Genomic DNA, 12186 nt, shown 5'->3' with positions numbered 1-12186 from the left:
TATAAAGTGAGACTATTAATCACCCAAAAATCTTTGTTTTAGAAAAATAACACTATACAAAATACATACCAGGTTTTCCTGCTTTCTAATTTTGAGAAATTGATTATCCCCAGCAAAATATAGTAATGCTTCAAATTACACAGAATTGTGGGTTATGTGACATTATATATAAATTATTTTCTCAGTTAAACTTATTTTTATAAACAGAGCTTTTAATAGCAGTATAGACTTTGCAATGTGACACACAAAAATCTTGTCTTTGACACGTAATAGCTGAGAAACCTAAGGCAAATTATTTAACTTCTCTATATACCTCATCTGTAAATAAGGATAATATCTATGTATTGTGAGGATTAAAATTTATAAGCAAACCATTGGCAATATGTATAGCATACACTTCTGGCACACAATAAACACCCCCCAAAATTGGTTTCTCATTAATAAAATCATGTTGGACATTGTTCTTTTTCTAAAATATCCATTTCCCTTCTTTAAACTACCTTTTATTGACTCAAGATCTCATTATGATTACTGTGTTCATACCAGTACATCATATCGTGGTAATCTTAGGATCTACTAAGGTGTGCAAAGTCTCTATGCCAAAAGCTCAGATTAGGGGGCTGACCCTGTGGCTCACTCGGGAGAGTGTGGTGCTGGGAGCGCAGCGGTGCTCAGCGCCGAGGTCTTGGGTTCGGATCCTATATAGTGATGGCCGGTGCACTCACTGGCTGAGCGCGGTGTGGGCGACACCAAGCCAACGGTTACGATCCGCTTATCGGTCACAAAAAAAAAAAAAAAAAAAAGCTCAGCTTAGGATGTTAGTGATTCTTGGGTCCATTTTTTATATTGTGTCTTCCGCCTCACTGTGAGGCAGTCACCTGTGAAGCACTATTATAAATTTATGTCACTGTAAAAGAACATCTCATTTACTGCTTTCTGATTTGCTCTTTCTTATCTGCAAAGTTTAGAAAAATTGCTAACAAGCTTGTTAGTACTGGGAACAAACTGAGAGCTTGCCATCTCAGTGGGAACAGGCAGGGAGTTCTTACAGAATAAAGGGCATAATATCTAATTCCTGGACAAAGTACAATTTTGGCTAGGCCTTTTCTGTTAACTCCCTGATTCTTTACAATATTCTGTACAGAGAGGGTTTGTCAGGTAAATGGGGCATGACTGTAAAAAATGACTGAGAGTAATTTAAAAGAATAAACTCCTTACAGGGAAGAGATCAAAAATACAGATGTCTGGATATGAGGAAAAGAACAGTAATGAAAGAGATGCCTGTGTTCAGTCAGTCAAATCCTCCCAAAGGACAATCTTGAAGCAAACGGCAATACATACTGCATGTTTTCCCTCTGATTTGAAATTAAAATCATTCATCACATAATTCTTCTTATTTAACATTCAATTGAGAAGGCAACAGTACATAAAAGAAAGTGGGAGGCAGAATATCTAGTTCTTGCCCCTGCTTTACAATTGAGTAACTGAGTTATTTTGAGTAAGTCTTCTAATCCTCTTTTTGCTTTTCAGTTTATTAGTAAAGAAAGAGTCAAAGTGAGAAGGAGATGGGACCATGAAAGGAGAGGCTGGAGTAACATGCTTTGAGGGAAAGGAGGGCCATGAGCCAAGAAATGCAGGCAGCCTCTGGAAGTGGAAAAGGCAAGGAAACAGGTCCTCCCCTACAGCCTTCAGAAGAAACACAGCCCTACAGACCCATTTTAGACTCACTCTGACCTCCAGAACATTAAGATAATAAATTTATGTTTATTTAAGCCACTAAGTCTGTGGTAACTTTTTACAGCAAGAATAGGAAACTAATATATCTGCTTATAATCAAATTCTCCCAGAACCCCATTTTCTGTGAAGAACTCTGTGTAATTCCTAAATGCCTACATTCTACCTTGAGTAACCGAATAGGGCAAACAGATATTAGAAAGATCACCCTGTAGACAGTTTTAGAACTTTTAGATTATATTCTAAACCATCTAAAAGGATTCAAATTGATGTTCAATAGAGATCCTTTATCTTTGCAGAGAAGTTCAAAATTAGATATGCTTTATTTTACTAGGTTAAAGTCAGAAACTCAAACACATTACAGATGTTAAATAAGCACCTTAAATTTACACAAGACAGTTAATAAGTCAAGAGATAAGATTTCATGAGTAAGTGAACATGACGGTCACTATCTTTCAGTTACTACTTCATTATTTTGCTATATGGACTTTGATCAATGCTAACAATATGAACAAATGATTCATCTCTTAACTGTAGAACAGTATAAAGCGGAACTGAATGTAGGAGATAGTATAAAAACAGGACCTGGCTCATCAGAGCAGCAATACAAATATTCTAACAAATACCTTTTAAAAATGTAAATACCTGTTCCAATTCCTGCTCTGCATACTGACGTCTACTCAATTCACATTCAGCTCCCTCCCTTAGCTCTTTCAGCCGACAAGCTTCCTCCTTTGCGTAATTGATTTCATCCATCATTTTGCGTTCTAGATTTTGCTTTTCTACAGCAACATTTCTGTTTTCTTCCTGTGCCTTCTCAAGCCTTATAGGACAATAAAAATGAAAATTCCTCACAACAGTTTCCAAAATTTCTTTTTTACAAAAGAATAAATACTGTGTCAAGTAAGTGGATATATTTTTCAATCAGAATTCACAGAGTTTTCTATTAGCCTTAAGTTTGGATAATAAAAATATAAGGCAACCTAGTATACAGCTATTTTGGTTATATAGGGCTCAAAAGACAGGAATTGCAGGGAAACACTTCTCCAGAAAGAGACTTTGGAGAAGTTCATAATTATTTAAATAAAATTAAAAATAAAATTTAACCACACATATAATTCCACCTATATTTGGCTTACTTCCACTGGTCTTCTGCTCATTTATTCTCAAGGTTATACATTTATAATAAATTTGTAATTATGACAATACTATAAGACTTTTCTAAAAATATGATATAAAATGTAATATATTCCTGATGTGTGTAATAATCTAAATATGGTGTTAAAGCACATGCCCCTATTGCATTTTTACAAATTGTATTTTCCTACATAAACAAGAGTTACAAACTTATGACTTTTTTTTGACTTACCTCTCTTGTAAGTCCATTAGACTTTGCTCTGCGGTTTGTAGACTCTCTAAGTCTTTCATCATTTTTGCAACATGTTCTTTTGATGTCTTATTCTGCGTATAAGCAAACCAGCACCCTCCAACACCAATTACTATAGAAACCGTGAGGATAAAATCCTTCATCCAGTTATGAGGTGGGCCTATGAAGAGAATTACAGATGGTTAAATTAACCTCTGAATGTAAAAGAACCTCAATATATACAGGCACTTTTTAAAAGAATGGTAGGTATCTAAAAGCCAAAAAAAAAATGAAGATCTTCCCATATACAAGCTCTAGCTTTTTAAAAATTATTTTCTCAAATAATCAATGTGCTTATTATAACTATCTGATTTACTAGACTTATAAACCCACACAGACATACCATGCCCCTGCCAGTGGTAGAAGTAGTAGTAACCAAAGTCACAGGGACCCTTGAAAAAGCAACAGCTTCTCCAATTATGTCGTCTGTGGGGTGAAAGGAGCCATAAAGACATCATCATTCCAACTCTTTCCTTCAGTCAATTTAGGCAGCTATCATGCTTAGAAACACAAACTGGAAATCCAACCACTCACCAAAAAGCATTTCCTGCAATCATGTAATAATGTAACCAATCAGGTTAATCAGTGGTTCTCAATAGTCAGTGATATTCCCCCTAGCATACAGCTGAAAATTCCTGGTTGTTACAACTGGGGGATGGATGTCTGGGGAGAATTATTACTGTTATCTAGTAGGTAGAGGCCAGGGATACTGCTGAACATTCTACAGTGCAAAAGACAATCTCCTCCTCACACGTCCTCTGCCAGTAACAAAGAATTATCCAGCCCAAAATGTGAACAGTGCTAAGGCTGAGAAACTCGGGGTTAAATGGTCATAACAATTATTCCATTTTAGATGGCTATTTGCCAGAGATAGAGAGGTTACCACAGGGAAAGAGCAGGATCTCCTTCCCTAACATGCCAGGCATGATGTGACCCCCAACACTATATCTAAAGTAAAGAGTAAGGACCCAGAGCTACTGTCGTCAGTGAAAACAAAAACACAGTCATCACTATTCAAATTTCTTAATTTAGCCCTGTCTCTACACACTAGTTTTCAGGGCTCTCTAGAAGGGAGACACAATGATAGCTAATACAATATAATGCTCCAAAGAGATATAGTTTGCAGTGAAAAACTGTCTAAATGCCCAAGCCTCCAGCTGGAAGACATTTTGCACGTATGAAGAGATGAAGAGTTCTACAGAAATCCCAAGTTCCTATGATGACAAGTCTAGGGTTTGTCTACGTTTACATAATGTAGTAAATAGCATGCTCTATGCCAGAGACCCTCCGTGTCCCACACTTCCAGAGTGCACACCCTAACCTATGGTAGAAGATATACATTGCAAAAGGCTACAGCCTCAAAAGGATTTGTTTTTATTTCTGCCTCAGACTGAGAGGTTCAGCTCAGGCTCTACTTCAACTATAAGCCCCTGTTCTCTGGCTCTGGCTGAGATATAATCACCATAAATAAGTAGATGACAAGTCCCAAACTTTATAACGAGCACCACAAACTCGAAAAGAATTAAGTAAAAACTCCTTTAAATGTATCTCTGCTCATTTGACAATGCTAGTTTTTAATGAATCTAACACAGGTGTTCTGACTGTGGAGCTCATTCACTCAAATAATAATTCTAAACCAAACACATTTAAAGGTAATACATCATTAACTTCTTAACTAGTTTATTTATTAAAATATTTCTTTACAACATTTTTTGAGACTAGTTTCTTTTCAAATGACTTGGTAATATAATATTTGCTTGGCTTGGAAAGTGGCATATTCCCAGATTAATAAAATATAAATATTCCTGATCAAGTTGTATACAGAGACAAATTCTATACTTTAATTCCTACTTTCACCAATCATTCACATGCAAAAAATAAGAATCTTACAGAAGACAATCCCCTAATTCAGTTGAGAACTTAGGACAAGGAAAAGGTTAGAAAGGGGATCATCTCCATGGAACGCTTGGCATTTCAGTAGTGTTCAATTTCCTAGGGTTTGTCACTTCCACCAACAGTACATTTCCACCAACTCTCACAAAGGGAAGTTCCAGCTGTTTCACCAGCTGCTCTTTTAGCCCAAGCCAAAAAAAAAAAAAAAAAAAAAAAGAAACAAAACAAAAAAATCACCACCACCAGTAAAGTCATGAAAATCCATTCTACCACTCCAGTAATCCCTTTTTTAGACAGGACATCCCCAAGACAGTATCATAGAAACCTGAAGTCTCCTGACTCTAAGAATTTGGGTAGAAGAAACATCAGTTTACTAATTTATAATTTGTGAAAGCCATTTTTTGTACTCTGTTAGTCCTTTCTGGCTTCCAAAAATAAAACATCATTCCTCTAAAATGTACACTCCTCACTTTCTCCCAAAGCTTTCGGAAATTTGAAATTAAACAAAATAAACACATGAAACTTCCCTTCTGCGACAAAAGTATTCCTGTCAAAGTAAAGAAATACACAGTTTATTTTCTTAACAAACATGACATATACTTTCTTAAATGTTCCTCTTCAAAACAATCAAATAACATTATCCACTGTGTGCTCCTGCCAGGATAGTCTGTTACTTTATAAAGCTTCAAGTGGGTCTTTGCTTTCTATCTAAGATATATCCTAAGAAATCCTTTCTTCACGGTTAATGAAATCATTAGGATCTATTACTTCATGCCATTAACATGGTAAGATAGCATAATATTTTTAAGGGATCTTTCAGAGAATATCCAGATATAACAACATCAACATTAAAACTGCCACAAATATCCAATGTTTTAAACCCAAAAATTCTAAATTATCAGCTAATCATAGTTTTTACAGCTTTTAACTAAAATTAGTAACCAGTTTTGAAAATTCCACATGCCATGTTTCAATAACAAAAAAAAATCTTGTCCTATAAATCTTTTAAGATAGTATTACATTTCTTTCACAATAGATGATTCTTCCTAGTGGCCTACTGCCTTTCTTACTTTCCCCTCCTTAAATGACACAAAGATGATCAAATTATTATTTTGCATCATACTCTGAATGAAAGAGAATACTAACGTGTTAGAGGTCCAAACAAAACCACATCCAGTGCCTTGAGCTGAAGTTTTTGTCTGTGACTTCGGTCGCTGATTTTCAACTGGGAGATCATAAATGAAGGTTCATGCACTGCTATCCTGTTCATTTAAAAAATACATACATATTAAATGAAAATATTTCTAGGACAACAGGCATACCTCGCTTTATTGTACTTCACTTTCTTGCACTTCCCAAATACTGTGTTTTTTTTAACAAATTGAAGGTTTACGGCACCCTGCATCAAGCAAGACTGGCCGTACCATTTTTCCAACAGCATATGCTCACTTTGTGTCTCTGTGTCACATTTTGGTAATTCTTATAATAATGAAAAAGTTTGAAATGTTACATCTGTTATGATGATTTGTGATCAGTGAACTTTAATGTTTCTATTGTAATTGTTTTGCGGCCCATGAATCACACCCATATAAGACGGCGAACTTAATTGGTAAATGTTGTGTAAATTCTGACTGCTCCACGAACCAGCGGAGCATTCCTTCGTTTGTTCTCCCTCTCCGTGGGCCTCCCTATTCCCTAAGACACAATAATATTTAAATTAGACCAATTATTAACCATACAGTGGACTCTACGTGTTCAAGTGAATGGAAGAGTTACCTATCTCTCACTTTAAACCAAAAGCTAAAAATGATTAAGCTTAGTGAGGAAGGCATGTCAAAAACTAAGACAGGCTAAAAGCTAGGCCTCTTGTGCCAAACAAACAAGTTGTGGATGCAAAGGGAAAGTTCTTGAAGGAAATTAAAAGTGCTATTCCCGTGAACACACAAACGATAAAAAAGTGAAACAGTCTAATTGCTGACATAGAGAAAGTTTTAGTGGTCATACCAGCCACAACAGCCAAAGCCTAGTAAAGAGCAAGGCCCTAACTCTCTTTAATTCTATGAAGGCTGAGAGAAATGAAGAAGCTATAGAAGTCTGAAGCTAGCAGAAGTTGGTTCAGGAGGTTTAAGGAAAGAAGCTGTCTCTGTAACATAAAAGTGCAAGGTAAAGCAGAAAGTGCTGGCATAGAAGCTACAGCAAGTTATCTAGTAGATCTAGCTAAGATCACTGATGAAGGTGGCTACATTAAACAACAGATTTTCAATGTAGATGAAACAGCCCCCTATTGGAATAAGATACTATCTAAGACTTTCACAGCTAGAGAGGAGAAGTCAATGCCTGGCATCAAAGCTTCAAAGGACAGGCTGACTCTAATTAGGGACTAATGCAGTTTATGACTTTAAGTTGAAGTTGATGCTCATTTACCATTCCAAAAATCCTAGGGCCCTCATGACCTATGCTAAATATAAATGTGCTCTATAAATGGAACAACAAAGCCTGAATAGCAGCACATCTGTTTACGGCATAGTTTACTGAATATTTTAAGCCCACTGTTGAGACTTACTGCTCAGAAAAAAAAAAAGATTCCTTTCAAAATATTATTGCTCCTAACAATGCACCTGGTCACCCAAGAGCTCTAATGGAGATGTACAAGGAGATTAAATGTTGTTTTCATTCCTGCTAAGACAACATCCATTCTGCATCCAATGTATTCAAGAGTGATTTCGACTTTCAAATCTTATTATTTAAGAAATATATTTCATAAGTCTGTTGCCATAGTGATTCCTCTGATAAACTTGGACAAAGTAAATTGAAAATCTCCTGGAAAGGATTCATCATTCTAGATACCATTAAGAACATTTGTGATTAATGGGAGGAGGTCAAAATATCAACATTAACAGGAGTTTAGAAGAAGCTGATTCCAGTCCTCATGAATGATTTTGACAGGTGCAAGACTTCAGTGGAGGAAGTAACTGTAGATGTGATGGAACCAGCAAGAGAACTAGAATTAGATATGAAGCCTGAGGATGTGGCTGAATTGCTGCAATATCATGACAAAACTTTCATGGATGAGGAGTTGCTTCTCATAGATGAGCAAAGAAAGTGGTTTCTTGAGATGGAATCTATTCCTGGTAAAGATGCTATGAACATTGTTGAAATGACAACAAAGGATTTAAAGTATTACATAAAGTTAGTTGACAGATAAAGCAGAGACAGGGTTTGAGAGGATTGACTCCAATTCTGAAAGAAGTTCTACTGTGGCTAAAATGCTATCAAACAGCATTGCGTGCTACAGACAAATCTTTTGTGAAAGGAAGAGTCAATCGATGCAGCAAACTTTACTGTCATCTTAAGAAATGACACAGCCATCCCAACCATCAGCAACTACCACCTTGATCAGTCAACAGCCATCAACATCAAGACTAGACCAGCAAAAAGATTACACCTTGCTGAAGGCTCAGACTATTATTAGCATTTTTTTAGCAATAAAGTATTTTTAAATTAAGGTACGTACACTTTTTTTAGACATTAATGCTATTGTACACTTAAAAGACTACAGTACAGTGTAAACATAACTTTTATATACACTGAGAAACCAAAAAGATTCATGGAACTTGCTTCTTTGCGATATTCACTTTATTGTGGTGGTCTGGAACCGATACTGCAATATCTCCAATATATGCCTGTAAACTTAAATATTTCAGCAACACATGTAATACTTTACATATTACTGATGGTCATTGTAAAAGCTCATCCATGTGTCTTAATACTTTATTACATGCTTCAAAAAACCTTTTGATGCAAACTTAGCTGTAGAAAGACTCTAGTATGTTAATAATTTAGTTGCTATATTGATGTTTTTGTTTTCTAAAGTTACTTTCTGCTATAAATTACTATGATTTAGAAATTTATGAAGTTGAAAGTACTTTATAATCATTAATTACCTGTGGCATTTTACTGTGATTTCATAAAAAACAACAAAATTGTAAGCAATTTACTTAATAGCAATAGCAGACTTTAAAAAATAGTTCTCAATTTAAATCATGTCACTTCTTCAAAATTATCTTAAAAATCTATACCTTTATATTCTAATGTTCAAACTGTTTAAAAAAGAATAAAGTACACTGAAATCATAAGTGAGAAGTAAGAAGGCTTATGGGTTGGAGGTGGGGCAGGTAGAGAGATTTATGTAATAAGAAGTACTGACCCATTTTATTAGCAATGAAGAGAGCATGTAGGAGGCCAAAAGGCTCCAGTGAAAAAAGGAAATAAAATCACTTTGTTTTGGACTGCAAATGTACTCAGCACAGTACTCAACTGAGATTTCTTAACAACCAAGAATGATGACAGTAAAGATACTATAACATAAAGTCTAACATAAAATATAAAACAATATAATTAATAATGACAATGTGCTGGGTTCTGTGCCAATGGTTTAATTAATACTCAAGAAAACTCTATAATGTATATAATATCTCCATTTTATAGATGAGATTCTTGTGAAAAGTTGAGTGAACTGCCCAAGGTTACGTAATTAGTAAGAGGTAAGACAGGGATTCAAAGACAAATATGTACGATTCCAAAGACTACTTTGAACCGCTACATTTTAGTACTGATTGGGAAGATACCAGTAGCTCTGAGTATGGAAAAATTATAGATACTACTATGAGGCTTTTATAAAACTTCAGAAAGTAAAGAAGAACTCTAAGTTTCCCTTTTCAAAATGCCTTCCTTCATCTTGTTCACAGGTACCTTTCCTGTATGCTTCCCTTACACACCTTTGACATGACTTACCAAACTGCTTGAAGGCAAAAACTATGTCTTACCTCTGTATACCCAAAGCCTAGCATGACACTTGGCAAAAGTGGAAGCTTGACAAATGTTTGCATAATAGCTGAATGAATGTATGGATGAATTAAGGTAGACTAAATTTAAGAAAGAAAATGAGACGCATTAAAAAAAACTGTATAACAGAATTTTATCCAAGGTTCAATATAAGCCCAGAGGTGGAAGTGATTCTACCTGAGTGAGTGAGGATGCCAGGGAAGGCCACACAGGTCTGAAAGGAATGAGGAGGCATGTGTCAGATGAAGAGGGCCTTAGTAAAAGCTCTGGTAATAAGAAATGCAGAGTACAGAAAATATAGTAAAAGACTTAAGATAACCATTATAGCCAACATAAAACTAACACAATTTTAGCTACTTATAGCAGATATGACAGTGTTTTAATGTCACAGAATGGAAAATCATACTGAACTGTTGTAGGCCCGATATCTGAAATGTGTAATACATTTTCTTAAACATTCTTATAACCAGCTCTTACATCTATAGATACCCTACAACCAGCTCTGTAACTTACATAGCAATTGAAGTTAATTGATATTGCTCCTTTAAGCTGACTCATCTAATAGCCTTTACCATAAAAAAGGGGGCTTTCTCCTCCATTCAAAAAGGTTCCAATTGGCTGACCTAAAAACTGAATTTCTACATTTGTAATTTTTTTCTATAGCAATAAGTTCACTATTTTAAAAAATCGGGATGTTGGTTGTCTCCACAATTCTACCAGAAATTGAAGTACCTCTGATAACCTTTACTTAACCGAAAGAAAACTGGTGTTTATAATGTTTATTGCCAAAATATAAATCAGCCTATTTTAATTCATGTTGTCAAATAAAAAAAACTTCCCAAAAAACATATGAAAAATACTATAAAAATAATTAATAAAAGAAAAATACTATAAGTTCCTCATATCCAGAGTAATACATATAAATCAAAAATTCTAATCTCATTTTAAGGTTCTACTATTTAATGCTTTAATGCTGTGATGTTTTGTTTTAACTTAGGAAACTGTTTAATTTAAAAGCCAGAACTATATCTTATTTTTGTCTTCTTTCTGTTATTTAGTTGCACCATGAACATAAAAGATATTCAATAAGCAGTTGTTGAATTGACTCTTACCTCCATAATTTTAAACTCTAATCATGTACATGATAAAATCAGAAAAAAAAAATAACGTTGATGTTCAGAATACACTTAAGAATGATCTGGAAACTTAACTCAATCCAAAACACAAACTTCAAAGCAACAAACACTGGTTGTTTATATAGGCATATAAGCAAACTGATTAGGGATACAATGTGTATATGTCATCACACATAATAATTAGATTGCAGTAACTGGGTTTTATTGGGTTTTGTTTTTTTTGGTGTAAGAAACAATCCAGTGAGAAATGAACATAAGAAACAATTTTGTAACAGTAAAGTTATGGAAGAATCATTGCAAATTTTAACATTTATAGATTATTAGGTTAAAACTAACAACTGGTTCCAGACAACTAAGGATAAATTGGCATACTGGACTTTAGTATCAGCTATCTGGGTTCAAATGCTACATTGGGCAAAATATTTAACTTGTCTCTGGCTTGTTTTTTTTAACCTATAAAATGGAGATAATAACATATGCCTCATTTTAATAATGGGACTTAAATGAGATAATATAAAGTACTTCTATGTAACATACACTTAAAAATGGATGTTAGTATTTATTTTTTGTTTATTAAACATCATGTTTTAATTGAGATATACCTGTGGCCACTATGTTTAAGTGGTTACTGTTGGCATCAAAAGAATACCAACTAAGATCTATACATTAATCTGTTTGAATAGGTATCTGCATAAAGATTGATCAGTATCAAATAAATACATTTTTCTTAGATTTACCAGGTGATCATAGGTTGACCCTTTGATGTATGTAAAAGGATATATAGTTGGCCTACCTTCTGATTCTCAAAATTATTTTCCTTGGGAATAAGTTTTTTCAAAGGGCCTGATTATTTTGACAAGAAAAATTGATTAAAACTTAAAAGTGCATATCTTAAAAAGACTAAAGAATGGATATACTTTCAATATTTCCTTTGCACCTTCAGCCACAGAAGTAACTTATACATTCAGCATTGAAAATGACATCTAGCATATAAATCTGCATGCATGAAAAAACTCATTTGGATAATGAAGACTCACCTGGGAAGAGTTGTTCCTTTGACATTATTGTCTCTAAAATTCTTCTCATATTGGGGTAATTCAACAAATTCTATCAACCACTGAAGGGTGTCCTCAAGGGTCCAATTATGAACTG

At 34.6% G+C, this 12186-nt stretch overlaps 1 protein-coding gene across 2 annotated transcripts in view; it reads right to left on the bottom strand.

The window, feature by feature from the left end:
- Positions 1 to 12186, bottom strand: part of STIM2 (stromal interaction molecule 2) — a 133532-nt gene that overhangs the window by 21354 nt on the left and 99992 nt on the right. For both annotated transcript variants that reach the window (XM_063107641.1, XM_063107642.1), the window contains exons 4-7: positions 12072 to 12183; positions 6200 to 6315; positions 3104 to 3281; positions 2380 to 2557 (exon numbers count right to left, since the gene is read on the bottom strand). In XM_063107641.1, the coding sequence (XP_062963711.1) occupies positions 2380 to 2557; positions 3104 to 3281; positions 6200 to 6315; positions 12072 to 12183 (584 nt within the window). The remainder of the gene's footprint in view (positions 1 to 2379; positions 2558 to 3103; positions 3282 to 6199; positions 6316 to 12071; positions 12184 to 12186) is intronic.

The sequence above is a fragment of the Cynocephalus volans genome, chromosome 9 (assembly GCF_027409185.1).
Source record: "Cynocephalus volans isolate mCynVol1 chromosome 9, mCynVol1.pri, whole genome shotgun sequence".
Taxonomy (NCBI): domain Eukaryota; kingdom Metazoa; phylum Chordata; class Mammalia; order Dermoptera; family Cynocephalidae; genus Cynocephalus; species Cynocephalus volans.
This window is presented reverse-complemented; position numbering and strand designations above follow the sequence as displayed.